This window comes from Canis aureus, chromosome 11 (genome assembly GCF_053574225.1).
Source record: "Canis aureus isolate CA01 chromosome 11, VMU_Caureus_v.1.0, whole genome shotgun sequence".
Lineage (NCBI taxonomy): Eukaryota > Metazoa > Chordata > Mammalia > Carnivora > Canidae > Canis > Canis aureus.
The window spans coordinates 9,368,512-9,393,195 of NC_135621.1; the positions used below are offsets into that span (position 1 = coordinate 9,368,512).

The 24,684-nt window shown below is 41.8% G+C and overlaps 1 protein-coding gene across 3 annotated transcripts in view; it reads left to right on the forward strand.

The window, feature by feature from the left end:
- The first annotated feature begins 3,125 nt into the window (after nt 1-3,125).
- The window catches only part of TBK1 (TANK binding kinase 1), a 41,960-nt gene continuing 20,401 nt past the window's right edge, over nt 3,126-24,684 (forward strand). The window contains exons 1-6 of one of the 3 annotated variants that reach the window (XM_077913692.1): nt 3,126-3,280; nt 5,606-5,720; nt 11,212-11,352; nt 15,435-15,564; nt 18,807-18,988; nt 23,546-23,706. In XM_077913692.1, the coding sequence (XP_077769818.1) occupies nt 5,634-5,720; nt 11,212-11,352; nt 15,435-15,564; nt 18,807-18,988; nt 23,546-23,706 (701 nt within the window). In that variant the 5' untranslated portion in view covers nt 3,126-3,280; nt 5,606-5,633. Of the gene's footprint in view, nt 3,281-5,605; nt 5,721-9,754; nt 9,914-11,211; nt 11,353-15,432; nt 15,565-17,825; nt 17,974-18,806; nt 18,989-23,545; nt 23,707-24,684 lie in introns of those variants that run through there. The other 2 variants (XM_077913693.1, XM_077913694.1) reach the window with 2 other exon arrangements.

Here is a 24,684-nt window from a genome sequence, read left to right on the forward strand (position 1 = left end):
TCAAGTCTTTTTTGGAATTATTATTATAAATACTTTAATCTCCTGTTCTCATGTCTCCCTGATTTCCCATGTAAAGAATTGCACATATAAGCTTATGATGATTGATTTCTGCTCCCAAAAGGTTACATACAACTTAGTTCTCTTAGATTCTTTTTAAAATGTTAAAAAAAAAAAAAGGCTGTTTCAATCTATTCATAGAATTTAAAATCCAATTTTTCCCTCTTTTATTGGAGTTACTTAGGACGCTATGTGTTGATGTTGCTTACAAGTAGGTGGGCTTTTGTTTACTAGAAGTATTTTCCCCCATTTTTATTCATGACAATGCAAGAAAACAAGAAGAAAATAATAGTATCACTAACTAGTTTTAGAAAATTAAGAGAGGAGGGATAAACTGAGCAGCAGGATTACTATTACAGTCATTTAAGTTTTTTTTTTTTTTTTAAGTTTAAATTGTAAAAGCTCAAGATTTTAGGGGAGGGTTTTTAACCCTTGGCCCACGTGGTTCCCCTAAAGTTTTCATGATGGGCTTCAGTGGTCTATAAATTCCCTAAAACTATTCTATTTTTTTTTTTTTTTTAAGATTTTATTTATTCATGACAGAGAGGCAGAGGGAGCAGCAGGCTCCATGCAGGGACGTGGGACTTGATCCCGGGTCTCTGGGATCACACCCTGAGTGAAGGCAGTTGCTTAACCACTGAGCCACCTGGGTGCCCCTAGAGCTTACTTTAAAAAGAATAAATTCTATCTCAAAAAAAAAAAAAAATGTGGAGGGGGACACTTGGGTGGCTTAGTCAAGTGTCCCTACTTTTAATACCAGCTCAGTTCATGATCTCAGGATCATGAGATCAAGTCCCACATTGGGCTCATGCTGAGCGTGGAACCTGCTTAAGATTCTCTTCCCTCACCTGCCCTGCCCCTGCTCACTTGTGAGTACTCTAAATTAATTAATTAATTAAATAGTAAAAATAGGTATGTGAAAGCTTGAGTGTTTCATAAACGTTTCATTGGGAAAGATCATTACATCTCATGCAATCGCACTAACTTTTCAGAGTATACTAACAAGTCACAGCATAGTGCTTAGAGCTAAAACAGGTTGCAGATTCAGTGGGTTCAAATAACATTTCTGCCTGTCACTGGTTTTAAGAGGCTTAAGCAAGTTAAATGACTTTTTCATGCCGCAGTTTCCACATCTGTAATATGGGCGAAATAATGGTAGCTACCTCACAACTAAGAATTTAAGCCTGAAGAGCTTATTACCGTACCTGCCCACGAAGGCTTCATAGTAGCTATGGTCACTACAAAATACAGTTCCATAGATGTAAAGGTGACAGCTCCTTTTTGCCTGGCTTTTTGAGGCCTTTCAAAAGATTCGTGTATGTTCAGAGCCAAGAGAAAATGACACGGAAATTAAAGAGTCTGCAGTAGTAAATAAACTTCCATGTCCTGTAGTCACGCATAATTCCCATCTTTCCCTGAAGTTACCCGGAGGGCTTTATTTAGGGAGGACCATAGCAATTAGGAACCCCTGCTTCATCATGAATGACCTTATTTGTACTGTATTTAGTTTCCAAAAACAAGCACCCAAATAACTGTCTCAAGAGTGACTCTTGACAGTTGCGGCCATGGAGGTCAAAGATGGGGATTTGTGTGACTTGACTATGGAACACCAACAAGGGTTTTATGATGCCTGGTCTACTTCTGTGCCTAAGTTTATTTAAAGTCTTGATTGTTCCTTGGTTCACAAGCAGCTCTACCTTTTAAGAAAATACCTGTGGTATTTCAGTGTGCATCTCTTACGTGGTAAATACGTGAGTCAAGGCCTTTGGCTCAGCTAATGACATTTTCTCCCATAAAACTTTTGAGCTGTAGGTCTTCCTGTTGTAAAGGAACCTGGACAGATCTCATTCTTGGCTATTACATACAGGAAAACTGAAACTGGAATTGTAAACAGTATAAACAGATTTGTTGTTACAGTGGTTCCAGTACTTAAACATTGTTTAAAAGTCTAATAAAGTGACTTCCTTTTGTTCCAACGCATTACTACTGTGGGCTTTTGTTACCGCCACTGTGCACAGGAGGGGAACAGACTTGGGGGGAAGAAGGCCGCCTGGAGTCGGTACTTGGGGAGAGTTGGGACTGCACCCCCAGGTCTGTTCTTAAGCCGTCTGCCGTGGTTTCCTGTTCCGTCCCTGGCTTTCCTGTCGTCCTCCACTGAGAACTCCTCCTCTTCCAGCTCAGAAGTGTAGCCGTGAAGCCGCAGGAGTCTCTGACCTCCCCATCTGTGCAAAGGCCGCAGCGCAGTCCGCGGGCAGGAGGCGTCACCCGAAGGAACAGCCGCGAGGATTTCAGGACCCTGAGTAGTCAAGGTCTCCAGGATCGCCCCAGCCCAACAGACGGCTGAGACGGGAAGGCAGTCCACATCCACTCCTGAGGCCTTCGCCCACCGCACAACGCCCCCCCCAAAAAAAGGGTGCATAAAAATAAATCGAGCCTCTTCACATGAAGAATTTCACGTGTGGATCATCGTAAGCCGCAGTCCTTGCAACAGCCACAGAGGCCTCCCCGCAGACTGGGATGCTCCCCAGGGCTCCCGCACCTGCGGCTCTCAGGGCGGCTCCGGGGCGTCCGCGGGGGGGCGGGGCCTGTGCGACGCGGCGGGACTTGCAGTTCTGGGAATCAGGTCTGGAATCGCCAAGTGCTGACTGCGCGGCTGCCCGCTTCACCCTTTGAGCGCGCGGGCGAGCAGGGAGGGTGAGGCCCGGGTCGGACTCCGGGCGGCACCCGCTCGGCCTCCGCTCCCCGCCCCGGCCCGCCCCACCCCGGCCTCACCCCCTACCCTGGTCTCCCTCCCTTCCACGCCTCCCCCGGCCTCCTTCCCCCGACCCCCCGCAGCCTCCCCCGCACTCCCGGAGCCCCCTCCCCTCCCCCCCCGGCCTCCCCCCGCCCCCCTTGCCCCCTGCCCCGGGACCCCCCGCCCTCCCGGAGCCCCCTCCCCTGCCCCGCCCCGCCCCCCTCCCCCGGCCTCCCTCTCCTCCCCGCCTCCCCCGCCCCGCCCCGCCCGCCGGCGAGCCCCGGGAAGGCAGCGGCCGCACCAGCGCTCCCGCCCTGTGTGCGCCGCCGAGGCCGCGGCCGGTCCGGCGGGTGTGCGCAGGCGCACCGGCGCGCGCCGGCCGTCGGTCACGTGGCCCCCGGCCAGGGCTCGCGAAGCCGGAAGTGCCCCGAGGCTCCGGGAGGCCGCGGGAGCCCGTCGGAGGTGCTGCGACGGACGTGGGCCGGCGCGGTGAGTCGGGCGGCGCGGGCGGCGCGGGCGGCGCGGGCGGAGGGGCCGAGCGGCGCGGGGCCCGGGCAGCGGGGGCGGCAGGGCCCGAGCGCCCCCGCCCCCGGCCGGGAACCGGGATGCTGAGTCAGGGCGGGGGGGGGGGGGAGGGGGGGCGGCGACCGGGGCCGAGCGCCTCGGGACCCCGGCTGCCCGGACGCGCCCCCGCGGGCCCGCATCCCCGGGTCGGCGCGCGGCGGCGACGGACGGGCCTCGGCCTCCTGGAGCGGGCCGCTCTGCCCCCGCGCCTGCGAGCGTGGACGGGCGGCCGGGGGGTCGGGGCCGGGGGGTCGGGGCCGGGGGGCGGCCGGGGGGCCCGCCCGGAAGCTGAAGCCGCGCGGCGATGCGGGCCCGCGCCCGGGTGTGGGGCACCCGCCGCGCCGCGACTCACCCGGCCGCTGCCGCCCCCGCGCGGAGCGGCCGCCAGCGCGGGCCCCCACCCCGCCCCCGCGGCCCGACCCCGCGGCCGGTGCGAGCTGCGGCAGTGGGCAGCCCGCCGCGCCCCGCCGCGCCCCCTCGCGGACCCGCTGAGTCACCGCCCCGCCGCGGCTCCCGCGGGCCTTCCCGGTCGTCGCGAGACTGCGCGCGCATCCCCTGCAGGCAGCACGCACCTTGGCCGACACAGGTGTCTCTCTCTGCCACTCACGACCCGGGACAAGGCTCCGAATGACACCGTTTTTTGCATTTTACAGTTATCTCAGCCCCTGGACTTGGGGCAGGTTTTTTCGTTCCTGGAAAATATCTGAGAAGACAGTGGAGGAAGTCCCCCCGGTTCCCTCCAGCAGCATATGTGTGTCTGCCTTACTTGTGAAACAGCGCATCTCCTTTTTCTTGCTTATTGCCACCACATTGCTGCGTGTGACATTTCCTTATCTAAATTAGACGGGCGGTAAGATTAGACGTCTTAATATGCGACCCTGTTGCAAATGGGCCATTCATGATGTCCCTAAGCCTTCCTGGAATATGGGTAGTCATCAATTAATTCGTCACTGAACACCCCACTCTGCTCTGATGGACTGACTACAAAGGAATATGAAGATCTGTCCTGATCTGATACTACCGCAGGTTGAAGGGGGCGTGGCGAGGCTACATTTCACGCTGATTTTTATTCCAACGTGGAGCTCAAGTATTTTTAATATCCTGATAGTCATAATAGCTTTTCTGTGTTAAAGGTGAAGGCTAGGTAGGGGGGGTGATGCTTTTTTTTTTTTCCTTAAATAAACTTTATTTCTTTTTTTTTTTTTAAGGTTTTATTTATTTTTTCATGATAGAGACAGGCAAAGACACAGGCAGAGGGAGAAGCAGGCCCCATGGCAAGAGCCTGACGCAGGACTCAATCCTGGGACTCCAGGATCACACCGGAACCGCTGAGCCACCCAGGGATCCCCTCAACTTTATTTCTTAGAGCAATTTTAGGTTTACAGCAAAATCAAACAGAGGTTACAGAGATTTTACTTAATACTACATAGCCTCCTTTCCTTGTTTTTTAAGACTTAGTAATAAACACTTAATATGTGTATTTTTATAGACTTGGAAGTTGGGCACATTATCCTCTAATTCCAGGAGAGTTGATAACCTTTAAGGAACAAAAAAATGTTTCACTTTTCTATTATGATTGTGAGGCTATGTGCTGGTGAAATTTTACCTCCTGGAAATGTTCTGCAGTGGCAACAGTTTTCATTAGTGTAGCCCTGCCCTTAAAGAAACAAAGTATTTTCTATATTTCTGTTACGTTTTACATTGTTACATTAAAGCACCTTATAATTCATCATTGAGGGGATGCCTGGGTGGCTCAGTTGTTGAGCATCTGCCTTCGGCTGGAGGCGTGATCCTGGAGACCCGGGATCGAGTCCTGCGTCGGGCTCCCTGCATGGAGCCTGCTTCTCCCTCTACCTGTGTCTCTGTCTCTCTCTGTGTCTCTCATGAATAAATAAATAAAGTTAAAAATAATAATAATAATTCATCACTGATTAATCTTCCAGGACATTTGAAGGAGTTAAGTGGCCAGTATCACTCTCTCCGAGATAAAATTAGAAGGGACATAAACATTTTTGCAGCTCTGTGATAAGTGAGTTAAAGCAAATATATAAGATGTCATTGGTTAATGTTTTTTTTCAGAGCCCACACAGCATTTTAGCCTTCAATATTGTTGGAAACTGATTTTTATGTGAGACTGTACGCTTCAGTTTAACAATAAGTGGTGATCTTCCTGGAGACTAAAAATAGCTCATGTTTGTTCCTTAAATGTATTATTCCCTTAAAACATGCAAATTTTTTCTTCTCTCTTAGCGTAACAAGATCTCCTGACCAAGCCGAGATGCAGAGCACTTCCAATCATCTGTGGCTTTTATCTGATATTTTAGGCCAAGGAGCTACTGCAAATGTCTTTCGTGGAAGGCATAAGGTTGGTTCAGAGAAAACCGTGAAGGCTTTTTATCACTGTATATGTACTCTTCTGAGAAGCGCACTTGTCCTAAAACGTGAGACAGAATGTTTTTGGTTATACTGTTTAAAGAGAGTTCCTGTTTTTGTGGTTAAAATATAGCTTGTGGGATCCCTGGGTGGCGCAGAGGTTTGGCGCCTGCCTTTGGCCCAGGGCGCGATCCTGGAGACCCGGGATTGAATCCCACATCGGGCTCCCTGCATGGAGCCTGCTTCTCCCTCTGCCTGTGTCTCTGCCTCTCTCTCTGTGTGTGTGTGACTATCATGAATAAATAAATAAAATCTTTAAAAAAAATAAAATAAAATATAGCTTGTGTCAGAGATAGTGATACTTACCCAGTGGTAGCACAGATTATGTGTTGGGAGTGGAGAAAAAAAGAAGATTGGTTAAAAAAGAGACTAGGAAAATTAGTGTTGTACCTTTTGATTTCTTTCCCCAACCTGGTCCTTCTATGGTAGCGAGTGATCTCACTAGCAGAGAAGTTGGCAATGCACTGAGGTGGGCTACACACAAGGGAGAAGTATGGGAAGGCAGACGTACAGTTTGAGGTCAAGCCACAGGATTCTGCTAGGCGGTACTACAGCTACGTGTCCCAGTAAACAGCATCCTACAGGGTAGATTGCAATAAAATGAGATTATCAGCAAGGAGCCCACCCTTAAAGGGTATAAGGTAAACAGAACTTGTTAATGGACATTAGAATAGAATAAAAGGGCTAATCTCGGAGGCACTTCAAGAACCAAAAAGGTTTTCTGTCAGATTCTATACTGGAGGATGAAAATAAAGATAATTAAAATAATTTAAAATGAAACTTAAGGTCATTAAAGTTCCTATTCTGGAAAGTAAGCTGGAAAAGTAATGGACTAAAAACATTCTTTTATAATGCAAATAATCCACTAATTTTTCACACTGTGTATTTGTTTTGAGCTTAATGATGTTCAGAGCCTTTTAAATTCTTATTTTGAGAAACAAGAGCTTAAAATATTTTAGTAGGGAGGAGTTTCTTCATGTTTTCCTTCGTGTTTTCCGGTAGCCTTGTGATTACCAATCAGTTCTGTCGGAAACCATAAGCACTCAGAAGGGAGGGGCTGTTTCCTCTGGAGAGAAATGAGGACTGTAAACAGCCTCTGGTTCATAGAGAATGAATCAGAAGTGTGATACGGCTTTTAGCCTTTGCCCCTCTGATTCCAGAATTGTCCACAGGTTCTAGTCCCTTGATTCAGTTTGTTATGGTCTCTGGGTCCTTTATCAAATCCATTGTGGTCGCTTTGGATATTCCTATCCTAGAAATTTTTGTGTTGTACTCTATCCCAAGAAGAGAAAAAAAATGGATGATGACACAGGATTTAACATTGAGACCCTATCTGACTGTCTTCCTGTGACCCAAATTAACTTAACTTTAATAATCACTTGGTATGTGACAGGCACTGTGATGGATTTAGTGAATGTGCAGTTCGTTCCCACAAAGAGTTTTGGGTTTAGTAGCAAGGTTGGTATTGGAAGGGATGTAAATTGGAAACTGATGGCTTGATAAGTGGTCAACAGTGACAGAAATTGGGTGAGGCATAATTCATATATTCTGGTCCTCTTTCCTTAGATACTCGGTGTCCTTAAGTTCCTGTATATAAAAAAAAAAAAAAAAAAAAAAAAGTTCCTGTATATAGTATGCATTCTGTAGATGTTTGTGGAATGAATGAATGAATGAATGGGGACAGATTGGACTACCCTAAGATAAGCTAAAGTTCTTCTTCAAAGGAAACAGTGTATTTTATTCAATATAGTCAGAAGGCCTAAAATAGGGATTTGAGAGTCCTAGGAATTTACTAAAAGATTGTGAAGAGTCAGTTTAGTATTCAGGCCCTAATATTCTTCCCAGGGATGTATTTTGAGAAACCATGTTTGTTCTCGGTAACATCAGTTTCAAAGGTTTAGGACTATACCCACAAAAATCTTACTTGCCCTTAGTAACTAAGGATTTTTAACCATGGTATTAGTTAAACCTTTTTATATTATTTTTATATTATTGCCTAGAATGACCCAATTTCCAAATTTACTACTGGTTATTCAAAGTATATTATCTCCTTCAGCTGTCTCTCACTGAGTTGTTTTTAGTTACTAGTTTATCTGATGAATGTGTATGTGTGTGATGACCATGGTGAAGTTGAAGAGAGCTGTAGGAAGGATATTTGATCTGCCTGTATTTATACATTTGGTCCTTGAACAACATGGGTTTGAACTGTACGGGTCTACTTACATGTGATTTTTTTTCAATAAATACAGTATAGTACTGTAAATGTATTTTCCTTATGAGTACTTTTTTTTTTTTTTTTTTTTTGAGATTTTATTTATCTGAGAGAGAGCACAAGTGAGAGAAGAGAAGCAGGGGCAGGGGCAGAGGGAGAGGGAGAGGTAGAAGCAGACTCCTTGCTGAACAGGGGGCCCAATTCGGGACTCAGTCCCAGGAATTTAGAATCATGACCTGAGCTCATTTAACCAGCTGAGCTACGCAAATGTTTCTTTCTTTAAAAAAAAAAAAAAAAAAAAAGGGATCCCTGGGTGGCGCAGCGGTTTGGCGCCTGCCTTTGGCCCAGGGCGTGATCCCGGAGACCCGGGATCGAATCCCACATCGGGCTCCCGGTGCATGGAGCCTGCTTCTCCCTCTGCCTGTGTCTCTGCCTCCCCCTCTCTCTCTCTGTAACTATCATAAATAAATAAAAATTAAAAAAAATAAAAAGAAAAAAAAAAGATTTTATTTATTTATTCACAAGAGACACAGAGAGAGAGGCAGAGACACAGGCAGAGGGAGAAGCAGGCTCCATGCAGGGAACCTGACATGGGACTCGATCCTGGGTCTCCAGGATCAGGGCTGAAGGCAGCACTAAACCGCTGAGCCACGGGGGCTGCCCCCAAATGTTTCTTAATAACATTTTATTTTCGCCGCCTGCAGCCCAGGGCGTGATCCTGGAGACCTGGGATCGAGTCCCACGTCAGGCTCTCTGTGTGGTGCCTGCTTCTCCCTCTGCCTGTGTCTCTGCCTCTCTCTCTCTCTCTCTCTCTCTCTCTGGCTCTATGAATAAATAAAATAAAATCTTTAAAAAAATAAATAAATAACATTTTATTTTCTGGTTTACTTTATTGTAGGAGTGCATGTAACATGCAAAATTTACCTTGTTTATGTTCCCAGTAAGGCTTCTAGTCAACAATGGGTTATTAGTAGTTAAGTTTTTGGAGAGTCTAAGTTAAATGTGGATTTTTGACTGCACGGAGGGTGAGCACCCCTAACCCTCACATTGTTCAAGGGTCGACTATATATATGCACATAGATCCTCTAAGTATTACTCATCTATGCTTTGACTTAGGGACAGTGACTGTGCAGTTGAAAAAGGGAGAACAGTACATTCCCACACATATGCCAGTGATCTCAAGGTATGATACAGACTACAAAAGTTTACAAAATACTAGCCTTAATGGCATTGGGCACTTTGCAACATTGTCTTATTTTCCAGTTGCTCCTCTGTTAGGAATCTCCTAATTTTAGACTAGGTTGGAAACAAGTATCTTCAAGAAAAATCTTGGTGGTATACATCTGGCAGTGTTCTTATACCGATTAAACAAATGGAAAAACAATGTAGTTTAACTGTGGTTCAGTTGTTACTCTATTTTCATATTGTCTAAAAATGGGTGGTGGGCAAGAGTGAGGGAAGTGTGATCACATCACATAGGTGGTGGTCTCCAAGTAGTGATCTTGACAAGATGTTGTGAAGCAGTTAAATGGTTTTAAGAAAAAAAAAGATCATGAGGTTTCTGAAGTGAGAAAAAGATTGTGAGCTTCTGATGTAATCATGGCTATAAGTGGTGAATCTGTACGGAAAGCTTTGGAAAGGGCATCAAAGCAGGCTCAGCACGGAGATCCTGACAGGCAGCCATGAAATATCTTTAGGCAGGTGGTGCTTGATCCCCAAAGTCAAAGAGGAAATGATCTTTCCACTTGCTTCAGGGAAGTTCAACCTTGGATTGTGGGAAAAGTAAGATTAAACTCAAAGAATCTGGACTGACCACCAAGGAGAGGCTTGCGGATTAGAATGATTGGAAGGAAATGGGAGGGTCTGGAAGAGAGAGAGCCTTAAAGTAAAGTTAATATGAAGAACATAAGAAGGTAACGTTTACCTGAAATTCAGCATATATTTCTACTTCTAAGAGTCCCAGCTACCGCTGTGCATTGTAATTTTCTGTGTAATCTATTTCAGTATTCCATGAGAGAGTAAGAGTGGAGTGCTGTAGCTACATCCAGAGAGAAAAGGAAATATCTTTGATTCTCTAAGAGAAAGCTCTATAAAGAAACAACCTGGGGCACCCGGGTGGCTCAGTGGTTGAGCATCTGCTTTTGGCTCAGGTCATGATCCCGGGGTCCTGGGATTGAGTTCCACATCGGGCTCCTTGCAGGGAGCCTGCTTCTCCCTCTGCCTGTGTCTGTGCCTCACTCTCTGTGTCTCTCATGAATAAATAAATAAATTCTTTAAACAAAAAAAAAAAAAAAGGAAAAGAAACAATCTGCCCTAGTCATCTAGATGAAGTCACAGAAAGATCTTCAAAGTAGCAGTGATGCAATCGATCCAAGGACGATAGGCAACTTGAATTCAGCTCCTACTTCCACATAACACATCTACACATACAGTATTGCAGCTAGGGAGTGTTTCTTTTTTTTTTTTTTTTTTTTTTTTTTTTAAGATTTCTATTTATTTAAGAGAGAAAGCACACTCATGCAGGGGGAAGGACAGAGGGAGAAGATCTTCAAGCAGATTCCCCACCAAGCGCAGAGCTCAGTTCCAGGACCCATGACATCGTAGCTGAAACCGCACCACCCGGGTGCTCTCAAGTGTTTCTTAACAGTTAATTTCATTACCTTGAGTTTCTTAGTGAAATTTCATATATGGAGTATTGTTTTCAATCTCTCTTTTGCTGTTTTGTTTAGTTTTTAAATTATTAGGCCCTGGAGAAACCCTTCTGAGTTTCTTATCTGACTTTCTTATCTAAAATATACTCTCAAAAAAAATACAATAAAAATAAAATATACTCTCACATCGGGTATTATTAGAGTTCTTTTTTTTTTTGAGTTCTTATCTTTTATGTAAATGGCTGTCTTTGCCTCAGGTATCATAGTGGAAGCTTTTTTTTTTCTTTTTTTTTTTTTTTTAACTTTTATTTACTTATTTTTAAGTAGGCTGTAGGCCCAATGTGGGACTTGAACTCACGGCCCTGAGATCAAGAGTTGCATGCTTTTAACTTTAAAAGGAAATCAAGAGCCCTACTACAATTACCTATGCTGAAAAATATTTGGGTGTTCTATAAGACAGATAAATTGTTATAGCTAATTCTAATAGTATTTTTTTAATCTTCATTATAATATTATAAATAAATAAGACTTTTCTCTCTCTCTTTTTTTTTTTTTTTTAGAAAACTGGTGACTTATTTGCTATCAAAGTGTTTAATAACATAAGCTTCCTTCGTCCAGTGGATGTTCAAATGAGAGAATTTGAAGTGTTAAAAAAACTCAATCACAAAAATATTGTCAAATTATTTGCTATTGAAGAGGAGGTAAGTAATCAAGTTTTAGGTAATCCTGTCCTATTTGTTGTAGTTATTACAATCCAGGAGGTATGACCTAATATAAAAAATTGTTTTATAAACAATGAGTTTTTTTAAATGGTGAAAATGAGAGCTCATATAACCAAACACTCTGTCATCAAAGATTCTTGAAGAGATAAAACAATGGAAATGAAGTATCATATAATCCAAAAAAGTAGTATAAGAACTAAGAGTAAAGAATATGGTTATCAGGGCAGCCCCGGTGGCGCAGCTGTGTAGCACCGCCTGCATCCCAGGGTGTGATCCTGGAAACCCGGGATCAAGTCCCACATTGGGCTCCCTGCGTGGAGCCTGCTTCTCCCTCTGCCTGTGTCTCTGTCTTTCTCTCTCTCTCTCTCTCTCTCTGAATAAATAAATAAATCTTAAAAAAAAAAAAAAGAAAGAAAAGAATATGGTTATCAGTATTTTTACTAAAACCAAAAACTGGGATCCCTGGGTGGCGCAGCGGTTTGGCGCCTGCCTTTGGCCCAGGGCGCGATCCTGGAGACCCGGGATCGAATCCCACATCGGGCTCCTGGTGCATGGAGCCTGCTTCTCCCTCTGCCTGTGTCTCTGTCTCTCTCTCTCTCTCTGTGTGACTATCATAAATAAATAAAAATTTTAAAAAATTAAAAAAAATAAATAAATAAAACCAAAAACTAGGTGAAGTTAAATTGACATAATTATAAAAGGAGCAAATCAAACAATACAAAGAAGCCTTTATAAAAGAAGAATCCAGAAATCAATACAGTATATAAAGTATATACTATATATGTTAATATAGTATGTAAAAGATAGAATTGACTTTAGGGAGAAACAGTGAAAATAAGAATGTCATTAGGAAAATTCTCTAGAAGTAATGGAAATAGAAATTTAGTTTAATCCCTTTAGATATGAGTAATCAATAAAATCATACATTTTGAATAATAGTTTGGCAGTTTGTATTCCTTATACTGATTTCATTTTTAGTGAGTACTTAGGAACTAATCAGAAATGTAAATTACAGTTTTATGCACAAAGATGTTCATTACTGCCCTATTTACAATAAAGAGTGGTAAAATAAGTTAGAATATGTGATGGATAGTTATGCAGTTTGTTTTGCTCAAGGTTAAGAGTGTAGCCCTCCAGATTGCCAAGTTTGTTCAAGACTTTTTTTTTTTTTTTTAAGATTTATTTATTTATTTATGATAGACATAGAGAGAGAGAGGCAGAGACACAGGCAGAGGGAGAAGCAAGCTCCATGCGGGAGCCTGAGGTGGGACTTGATCCTGGGACTCCAGGATCACGCCAGGGGCAAAGGCAGGCGCTAAACCGCTGAGCCACCCAGGGATCCCCTGTTCCAGACTTCTGACGCCAACGACCAAAGAGTTTGACGCCATACTACACAGTCAAAGAGAACAGTCCCCACAGGACTCCGCTCATTCAGACACTAGCTGAATGAGTTTCCTAGGGCTACCATCACTTCAGACCAGCTGGCTACAAATTTGGGGCTCCTCAGGGATTTCTGGGCGGCTCAAGGGTTTGGCCCCTACCTTTGGCCCAGGGCGTGATCCTGGGGTCCCAGGATCGAGTCCCACCTTGGGCTCCCTGCATGGAGCCTGCTTCTCCCTCTGCCTGTCTCTGCCTCTATGTCTCTCATGAATAAATAAATACAATCTTAAAAACAAACAAACAAAAAAAAGGCAGCCCTGGTGGCCCAGTAGTTTAGTGCCGCCTTCAGCCCAGGGCATGATCCTGGAGTCCTGCGATCGAGTCCCACATCAGGCTCCCTGCATGGAGCCTGCTTCTCCCTCTGCCTGTGTCTCTGCCTCTCTCTCTCTCTCTGCGTCTCTCATGAATAAATAAAATCTTTAAAAAAAAAAAAAATGGGGCTCCTCATGACTACTCCCAGATTTGACAATTTGTTAGAATGTTGAATGATTCAGGGCGCCTGGGTAGCTCAGTCAGTTAAGTATCCGACTCTTGGTTTCGGCTCAAGTCATAATCCTACGGCTGTGGGATCCAACCATGTCAGGCTCTTAGCTCAGCAGGGGGTCTGCTTGTCCCTTCCTTCTGCTCCTCCCCCTACTCATGCTCGCTCGCTCTCTCTGTCAAACAAATAAATAAAATCTTAAAAATAGAATGTTGTATGACTCTTAGAACTCAGGAAAGCACTATGCTCATAGTTACGGTTTTATTGTATAGCAAAAGATACAAATTAAAACCAAAGGAAAAAATTCATAAGACACTATATAGGAGGATTTCAAACATTAATCTTGCTTGTCCTCATAGATACATAATGATGCATGACAGTATGCACTGAAAATCACTAGCCTCAGAAACTCACTTGAGCCTTTGGTGTCCAGAGTTTTTATTGGGACTTAATCACATACTGCCTGCCTTTAGTGTTTAGCCCTTTCCAGAGGTTCAGGTCAATACCTTTAGTCTCAATTTCCTCTGGAAATTGAGATAGACGTGTACATCCTAAAACCCCTGTTGTAAAAGTCACATCATTAAACTATTACATGGCCAAAGCCCTCATTGAAAGAAAGACTTCTAGCAGACAAGATATTCAGATGCTTAGTGACCACCTCTTAGTAGCCGTGGGCAGACAAATGCTTTACCTTATAGGATAAAATTTATTCTTTGCTACACAATAGTTAAGCAGTAATGAAAAGAGAGATTTACCAAAGTTTTAATCACCTGGGAACGTGCTTGTGTGTAATGTTATGGTAGAAAAACAGGATTAAGACTAGATATGCGGTATGATCTGGAAAATACAGTATTATGTACAAATAGTGTTATGTATCTATAATGTGATTTGATATATAGGAAAAAGACTGAAAGGAAATGCACCAAAATACTCTCTGGGTGATGGAATTATGAGTATTTCCCAAATTTTCAACAGTCAACATATTATTTGATTATTTAGAAATAACAGTCTTTTAAAGTTATTTATCTCTTCTTATAACTAATAGTAGAGAAATACAAAATATTTTATAAAACTGTTTTGGGAATATGTAGAAAAAATTATAAAAGAAAGGATGAAAAATTGGAGATGAATGCTGGATTTTAACACTCCATAATCACATTTTCAAGATCCTGAAATGGGCATATATCTTATAATCAGTATATATATGTAATTTGGTGGTTACTTCTTTTTCCCTCTAAAGCTGTTCTTAAATTGATGGTGTATCTTATAATCAGTGATACATTAAAAGGTTTAAAACAAATCAGTAGCTCAAATGCAGATGGATAGACTAGAACGTTGTTACAAGAGGGACTACTCGGCCATCTATTTGTTTCTAAGACTAGCACTGCATTCCCTGAAGTAAAAACACTTGTCATGAGAAGAATTTCAGGTGTTTTAAAAGAGTTGTTAGAGGATTAATGTCCTAAATGAATTATTATGTATTTGAAGTTAAAGGTAATTTTTAAAGAACCATTATAATAGTATAGCAGTGATTTTCTAATTCAGATTAGGCAACTTTCATTGTGGTTTGATAGTCTTCAAAAAAAAATCCAGGGGTTCCTGGGAGGCTCAGTGGGTGAGCGTCTACCTTTGGCTCAGGGCGTCACCCCGGGGTTCTGGGATCAAGTCCCACATCAGGCTCCTTGTTTTGTTGTGTTGTTTTGTTTTGTTTTGTTTTGTTTTGTTTTGTTTTGTTTTGTTTTCAGGCTCCTTGTATGAAGCCTGCTTCTCCCTCTGCCTGTGTCTCTGCCTCTCTCTGTGCCTCTCATGAATGAATGAATGAGTGAGTGAGTGAATAAATAAATAAATAGATAGATAAATCATTTTAAAAAAACAAATCCAATAGTAGTTTAGATGTTAGTTTAGATGTGTTGTATATTTAGAAGATGTTAATTGTTAAAAAGGAGGGGAGCAAAGATGTTAATTGTTATATGTTAAATATTTACTGATTGTAAATATTTAACAAATCCCAGGTAAAGCAGTTCACAGTGCCTTCATCATTGTAATAGATTCTCCATTTAAGTGAAATCAGGTAAGTACTAGCAAATGATAAAAACTTATTTTTTATATTGAGTCCCAATTAGTGATTTTTTTTTTCCAGACAACAACAAGACATAAAGTACTTATTATGGAATTTTGTCCATGTGGAAGTTTATATACTGTTTTAGAAGAGCCATCTAATGCCTATGGACTGCCAGAGTCTGAATTCTTAATTGTTTTGCGAGATGTGGGTATGTTTATTTATATGATTTTATAGATATATGCATATATAATTTAATGACATTAAAAAAATTTTTTTATGGGCTCCACACCCACCATGGAGCCCATCACGGAGCTTGAACTCACTACCTTGATATCAAGACCCAAGTTGTAGGGATCCCTGGGTGGCGCAGCTGTTTGGCGCCTGCCTTTGGCCCAGGGCGGGATCCTGGAGACCTGGGATCGAATCCCACATCAGGCTCCCAGTGCATGGAGCCTGCTTCTCCCTCTGCCTGTGTCTCTGCCTCTCTCTCCCTCTCTCTGTGACTATCATAAATAAATAAAAATTAAAAAAAAAAAAAAAAAAAGACCCAAGTTGTAATTAAGAGTTGGACCCTTAACTGACTAAGCCACCCACATGCCCCTAATGACATAAGAATTTTTAAAGATAACATATTCTTTTTATATTCAAAACCAAAGACCTTTTAGCAATACTTTCTTAGATATGACATCAAGAGCATAGGTACAAAAAGAAAAAATAGGTAAATTGGATTTCATCAACATTAAAAACCTTTATGTTTCAGAGGATAATATCAAGTAAGTGAAAAGACCGGCCATAGAGTGAGAGAAAATATTTGTAAATCATATATCTAATAAGGAATTTTTATCCTGACAACAGTCAAAATACAAATGAGCCAATTTAAAAATGGGAAAAAGGAAAAAATAAAGTAGGCAAAAGATTTGATAATGATTTCTTTAAAGAAGATACACATAGGTGGCTCAGTGGTTTAGTGCCTGCCTTTGGCCCAGAGCGCGATCCTGGAGTCCCGGGATCGAGTCCCACGTTGGGCTCCTGGCTTGGAGCCTGCTTCTCCCTCCTCCTGTGTCTCTGCCTCTCTCTCTCTCTCTCTCTCTCTCTCTATCATGAATAAATAAATAAATAAATCTTTAAAAAAAAAAAAAAAAGAAGAAGATACACATACATGGCCAAGAACACATAAAAAGATGCTCAGGGCTATTGGTCATTAGGGAAATGCAAATCAAAACCACAAAATGATAGCACTTCATACGTACTAGCATGACCAAATCAAAAAGACAAAACAGGGGCATCTGGGTGGCCCAGTCAGTTGAATATCCGACTTCTGGTTTGGGCTTACGTCATGATCTCAGGGCCATGAGATTGAGCCCCGCTTTGGGCTCTGTGCTCAGCAGGGAGCCTGCTTGAGATCCTCTCCGTCCACCTCTTCCCCTCCTTGTGCTCACGCACACACATACGCGCTCTCTCTTTCTCTCTCAAATAAATAGAATTTTAAAAAGACAAAAACAGGTTTAACAAGAATGTGAAGAAGTTGGAAGCCTCATATAGCTGGTGGGACTGTACAAAGGTACAGCCACTTTGGACAACAGTCTAGTAGTTCCTCAAAAGATTAAACATAGAATTACCATATGGAAAAAAAAAAGAATTACCATATGACTTAGGAGTTCTATTCCTAAGTATTTACCTAAAAGAACTAAAAACATATGCACACAAAAACTTGTACACCAGTATGCATAATACCCAAAAAATGGAAATAGCCCAAGTGTCCATCGACTGGTAAATAAGCAAAATACCCATTATCCATGCAATGACATATTACTCTTTCATGAAAAAAAAAAAAAATGGGGCGCCTGGCTGGCTCAGTCAGTAGAACATACGACTCTTGGTCTTGGGGTCGTGAGTTCAAGTCCCATATGGGGCCTAGAGCTTACTTTAAAAAAAAGAAAAAGTACTGATACATGCTATCTCATGGATGCACCTTGAAAAATTATGCTAAGTGAAGGAAACCAGACACAAAAGGTCACAGTATTTATGATCTCATTTATAGGAAATGCCCAGGATGGGACACTTGGGTGGCTCAGCAGTTGAGCCGCCCAGGATGGGACACTTGGGTTGCTCAGCAGTTGAGCATCTGCCTTCGGCTCAGGGTGTGATCCCGGTCCAGGGATTGAGTCCCTCATCGGGCTCCCTGCAAGGAGCTTGCTTCTCCCTCTTGGTCTCTGCCTCTCTCTGTGTCTTTCATGAATAAGTAAAATCTTAAAAAAAAAAAAAAAAAAAAGAAATGCCTGGGATAGGCCAATCCATGGAGACAGAGAGCAGATTAGTGGTTGCCAGGGGCTAGAGGGGATGGCAGACTTGAGTGACTGCTAATGGGTATGGGGTTTCTTTTTGGAATAATGAAAATGTTCTGAAAATAGTGGTGATGGTTGTACACTTTGACTCTTCTAAAAATTACTCAATTGTATACTTTAAAAGGCTGAATTTTATGATGCGTGAATTTTATCTCAAAGCTATTAAAAAAAAAAAAAAAGAATATGGCACCCAAAGGGAATAATATCTTCTTGACGAGGAGTGAATCAGTATTTGAGGAATGGGAAAAGTCCAGTGATAAAGAAGGCATAAGGTTAGTGGGAATTCTTAAACTTGACACTAGAAGCAGTGTGGAGACCCTCTAGGCAAGGATAAGATGAGAGAGAAGCAATATATGCTACAGCCTGTTTAACCAAGTAGAAGTTATAAATAATCTATGACTTCCTAAGAATACCAGTAGCCCTGAGTTTCCATAATTGAATGTGATGCCCCTAAACTGATTTTCATGTTATATTTGGACATTCACCTGTCAGCTGTCAAATGTTTCAAACTAGCATTCAGTAGCACTGCCAGTCAGTTAGCTAAACAGCTTAATTTCAGCAACGTAGCCATCTTTATCCTGAAAAAAGGGGGAAATGGCCTTTGAAGAACAGCTTTAAACTTATAAGAAATATATTCTTAACGGAAGCAAATCTGACACTTTGCCTCTATTACTTTTTTACTGTTTTATGTATTGAGTCCAGTTTACTTTCTTACGGAATTTTTTCCCAAGCTAAAGAAATATGAAATTATGGTGAAAATTTGATATCTTTCTCAGAAATCATTATCCTTAAGTTTAGGCAGGTTACCTTCCTGTATATAACCAAAAGTAATTCAGAAAGTCATATGCTTAAGACCATTTTGTTCCTTTTTTCCTAATAGTATTTAATTAAGAGAGATTAGATTCTTCCCTAGACCATATTGATCCTTACTCAGACATGAGATATAAAATGTAAAATACCATCTATTCCTTCTTTGGCAAAAATGACTTTAGACCAACTTATGGAAAAACATATTGAATGAATATGAGTGAATGATATCAATGAATTTGATGTTCACACATATATGCATAGATGCCTACATTATGATTTCTTTTGTTTTATTAAGTGGGTGGAATGAATCATCTCCGAGAAAACGGCATAGTACACCGTGACATCAAACCAGGAAATATCATGCGTGTTATAGGGGAAGATGGACAGTCTGTGTACAAGCTCACAGATTTTGGTGCAGCTAGAGAATTAGAAGATGATGAACAGTTTGTTTCTCTGTATGGCACAGAAGAATATTTGGTAAGTCATGTATCACTAACTTATTTAAAGCTGAATATGCTGTAAATATGGGTAACTGCTCAACTAGTTCACTATAAAATGTAGCTTTTATGACAAAGATAAAAATTTTATTTTCATTATATGATATGTAATGAGGGAATTAGATATTGGTATCTAAGGATGCTGTTATTTTTCTGGTAAAAGATTCTTGTTTGATAACACTCATAAGTTAATTTTACTAATGATATAGATCTATATTAAAAGAAAAGGCTGGGGCGTCTGGGTGGCTCCATCGGTTAAGGGTCTGCCTTTGACCCAGGTCATGATCCCGGGGTCCTGGGATCGAGCTCCGTGTCAGGCTCTGTGCTCAACGGAGTCTGCTTCTCCCTCAGCCCTTCCCCCTGCTTATATTCTTTTGTTCTCTCTCTCTCTCTCTTTAATATAAATAAGTAAAATCTTTTTTTAAAGAGTATATTTATTTATTTATTTTTTTTTTTTTTTTAAGATTTTATTTATTTATTCATGATAGTCACAGAGAGAGAGAGAGAGAGGCAGCGACACAGGCAGAGGGAGAAGCAGGCTCCATGCACCGGGAGCCCGATGTGGGATTCGATCCCGGGTCTCCAGGATCGCGCCCTGGGCCAAAGGCAGGCGCTAAACCGCTGCGCCACCCAGGGATCCCTTAAAGAGTATATTTAATTTTTCAAAGAATCCCCATACTATTTCAACACAGTGGCTGCACGAGTTTACATTCGCAACAATGGTGCCCAAGTATTCCCTTTTCTCCACATCCTTGCCAACACTTGTCATTTCTTGTCTTTTTATACTAGCCATTCTGACTGGTGTGAGGTGATATGTCATGGTTTTGATTTACATTTCCCTGATGATGAGTCACATTGAGCATCTTTTCCTGTTGGCCATCTGTTTGTCTTCTTCAGAAAAATGTCTTTTCAGGTCCTCTGCCCATTTATTAATCAGATTATTTGTGGGGTTTGGTATTGAGTTGTATGAGTTTAGCTTTTGCCTCTTAACAGACTTTTAAAATGGAAAGAACTGAACATTAAATTAACTCCCCAGAGTTCATGCTGTACTACAGGTTGAAATTTTACTCTAATCTCTTTCTTATTTCAGACTATGCCCAGTCCTCTTTTCAAATACAGTATACCAAAAGTTATAAAAAGAGTTAATAGCCTGAAGCTCAGCAATCTAGAAGTATTTATGTTTAAGTGAATATTTTTCTCATTTTGGAATTCCCAGACCAGATCTTAAATCTTCCTTCCCTTTGTTTGTGGAAGTCCAAAGAAAACTTCAGTATTCTTTCTTCCACCATTTTTAATATGATGGATATCTGAATAATATACACTGAGAGCTTTACAGTAGCTTTATCCTTATGTTCCTATTCCATATGTGTAGACCCAGGCTCTACACAAACAAGAAGCACATTTAGGAGAGAGCCAGTGAGCACAGATCTGTCTAACCAGCATGTATTAAGCCAAGATCATCAGTCAGTCACTCTGTGGGGAATTCTACCAGTTAGGAAATGTATTATTGCACCTTTTGCGGTGCAATACGAATGATACATTCGTCTCTTTCTAGAATCGTTGTATCTCCTCTTCCCAGCGTGGCACCCTCGTGTGCTAGAGGATATCGGGCATATCCAGGTACTCTGTTCACAGCACCATTTATACACTAAGTACTACCTACTGGTCAAAGGTCTGGCCAGCACGTCTAAGGACAGTAGTTTCTGTGCTATACCACAAAACCAGCAAAACTGCATAGACCCCATATGTCTGATAGGCATATGTTTGGACAGTCAATTCAAACCCCTCATGTTTATCACGTCTTTTGGTTTCTCATTACAATGTATTTCCCAATTTCCCCCACCCCTACCCTCCCACTCCTTTTACCCCTTCCACCTCCCTACTCCCCCCCCCCATTACACACACACACAAACATACACACACACACACTGTCTCCAGGGATTGTGACCTTTTGGGAGTCAGATTCATAGATTGCATCATTTAGAAGCACCCTCCTAGTAGTGTTATCTGCATTGGTTCCCAGTCCTTGGGCCACAGCCACATACCACCACGTCATAAGGCATTTGTTTTGTTTTGTTTTGTTTTGTTTTGTTTTGTTTTGTTTTGTTTTGTTTTTAAGGCATTTGTTTTGATTTGGATGATGATTCTACTTTGGTCCAGAGTACACACTTATAGCTTTATCTTTCAAGAATCTTAAAGTTCTAATGCATAACTTTTATAAAGGCAAATGTCAGGAGGCTAAGCATGTATGACTCCTGGTTGTATTCTGCAGAACTAAATGTCCATCAGAATCTCTGTCTAGACCTTTAAGCTCCTAAGCCATGTCCTATGAGATGTATCTGTACTCCAGAACTCTAGTATAGTGTCTCCAGGGCTTAAAGTCATGTGTTTAACATCAGATTAGCTATTTGGCTGGGTTGTTGCTACATCCCCAGTTAACCCTCTGAAATAATTCTAAAAAATTTGATTTTTATCTCAGAGTCCATATGACTTGCTCTGATGGATTGCATGTGAGGGATGAGAAAAAGGAATCAAGGCTGCCTGTTAGGTTTGGGGTATAAGCAACTAGATAGATGATGTTACTTCTTTCCTAGAGGATAAAGATTAGAAGGAAACCAGTTTGAGAATGAAGACCAAAAGTCTGGGGATCCCTGGGTGGCTCAGCAGTTTGGCTCCTGCCTTTGGTCCAGGGTGTGATCCTGGAGTCCCGGGATCGAGTCCCACATGGAGCCCGCTTCTCCCTCTGCCTGTGTCTCTGCCTCTCTCTCTCTCAGTCTGTGTCTCTCATGAATAAATAAATAAAATATTTAAAAAAAAAAAAGAAGACCAAAAGTCTCTTTTAGATATGATGAAGTATGAGCTACTTTTTAGTCATTAAAGAAAATAGTATGGGCAGCCCAGGTGGCTCAGCAGTTTAGCACTGCCTTCAGCCCAAGGGCCTGATCCTGGAGACCTGGGATCGAGTCCCACGTCGGGCTCCCTGCATGGAGCCTGCTTCTCCCTCTGCCTGTGTCTCTGCCTCTCCCTCCCCCCCCATTTATATATACACATATATATACACACACACACATATATATATATATACGCACACACATATCTGCCTGAATAAATAAATAAAAGCCTTTAAAAATATAGTAGAATATATGAATCTGTAGCTCAGGGCAGGAAATAGTTTTGGGAGTTAAAGTATATAGATAATATTTAATGCCATAGGTCTAAATGGGAGATGAGGAAATGAGGCAGTTATCAGGTGAACAGCTATTTTGAGAAGTTTTGCTATGATGAGAAGCAGAGAATTGGGTCATAACTCAAAGGGTTGTGGAGTCAATTTAGGTTTTTTTTTTTTTAAATGGGAGATCTTAGGGATGCCTGGATGGCTCAGTCAGTTAAGCATCCAGCTCTTGATTTTGGCTCAGGTCATGATATCAGAGTTACGAGATGGAGCCCTGGTCTCTGCACTGGGTGTGGAGCCTGCTTAAGATTCTCTCTCTTATACTTCCCCTCCCGCACCATCTTCTTTAAAAAAGAAAGAGAGAGAGAAAAAAGAAAGAAAAAGGAAGGGAGGGAGGGAGGGAGGGAGGGAGGGAGGGAGGGAGGGAAAGAAAACGGGAGATCTTAAAGCATGTATGTAAGCTGAAAGAAATGATTCAGTGGGGGAAATTGAAACCTAAAAGGGTTAGGGCACGTGGGTGGCTCACATGGTTGGGCATCTGCCTTTGGCTTGGGTCATGGTCCCAGGGTCCTGGGATCAAGCCCTGCGTAGGGCTCCCTGCTCAGTGGGAAGCTTGCTTCTCCCTCTCCCTCTGCCACTCCCCCTGCTTGTGTGCTCTCTTAATCAAATAAATAAATAAATAAAACTTAAAAATTAAAATAAAAGGGATAATTGCAAGAATTGATTTCTAGAATTGTTGAAACGATAGGGTAGGTTCCACAGCACAGATGGAAAAGTTAACCCTTGATAGGAGCAGTTCCATCATACTGGAAAGTAGGCCTGGAGTCTGGACATGGATTCAGGTAGGTTGGTATTTGATAAAAGGCATAAGGGAGAATTGATCTCTGATTGCTTCCATTTCCTCATTGAAGTATGAAGTGAGGTTTCAAAATTGAGAATCAAAGGAAGGATGGTATTGGAGGTTTGAGTAAAAGAAAAAAAAAAAGTAGAATACTCTTTTCAGGAATGCCTGGGTGGTTCAGTCAATTAAACATCTGCCTTCAGCTCAGGTCATAATCCCAGAATCCTGGGATCAAGGCCCACATCAGGCTCCTTGCTCAAGGGGGAGTCTGTTTCTCCCTATGCTGCCATTCCACTTGCTTGTGCTCGTTCTCTCTTACAAACGAAGGAAGGAAGGAAGGAAGGAAGGAAGGAAGGAAGGAAGGAAGGAAGGAAGGAAGGAAGGAAGGAAAATAGTCTTTTCAGATTGGGGAAGTGAAATTATTTGGAAAATATGACAGAATTTGTAGGTGTTTTTGAACATCCATTTGTGTGTAACGTATTACCATGGAACACAAGTTAGTTTCTTCATCCTTTTTTTTTAAGCATCCTGATATGTATGAGAGAGCAGTACTAAGAAAAGATCATCAGAAGAAATATGGAGCAACAGTTGATCTTTGGAGCATTGGGGTAACATTTTACCATGCAGCTACTGGATCACTGCCATTTAGACCATTTGAAGGGCCACGTAGAAATAAAGAAGTGATGTAAGTGGTTTCTCCATCTGAAATTAGAAATAATTTTTAAAATGTATTTCCGTATTATTTTGTTTCATCATGCAATAGGGATGTACACTAATGAAAATTGCTTTTAGCCATCATTTCTGGTATTTCAAGCTATTTTGTTTTGAATAAGAATGCAACCTTATAAAGGCATAATTTTTCATATTGTGTTTAAGTATTTTATATACAAAGTGTAAATGGCATCAGTCTTTGGTCCATTATTAAAAATATACTTTCTGGATTCGATTTCAGCACACTGTTTATTTCTCTATGTGTACTACTTATCGGGGTGTTTTTCCTTTATATAACTGAAAAAAAAGAATAACTCTGTGAGGTACTAGAACCATTACCAGATTTAAGAGAAATAAAATTTTTTTAAAAAGGGGCAGGGGCCGGCCCCGGGTGGCGGCCCCGGGTGGCTTAGCAGTTTAGCACCGCCTTCAGCCCGGGGTGTGATCCTAGAGACCGAAATCAAGTCCCATGTTGGGCTCCCTGCATGGAACCTGTTTTTCCCTCTGCCTGTGTCTCTGCCTCTCTCTCTCTCTGTGTCTCAAATGAATGAATAATATTTTTTTTAAGTTTAAAAAAAAAGATTTTTACCCTGATCTGATTTCTTTTACCATTTCAGAAATAACATTTAATATACATATATAACATTTAATTATTTTTTCTAGTGTCGTGGTTTCAGTCCAAAGGCTAAAAATGTACTTTAGTAGTACATTATACTTTTATGAAATGCCATAATTATTGGGAAATAGTTAACTTGTATAAAATCACTGTTGGTAAACCAAATAAAGGAGGAAAGAGAAATGGAATTCTAGATGTGAAATTTTTTATAAACATCTCTACACTGACCACATGTCTTTTTATTGTAAGAAAAATTAGTGAATGACCCTGCTTCATGAGAAAGGGTCAGTCTATGTACACATAAAGCTGTAAGGTTATAAATGCTGTTTAGAGAAT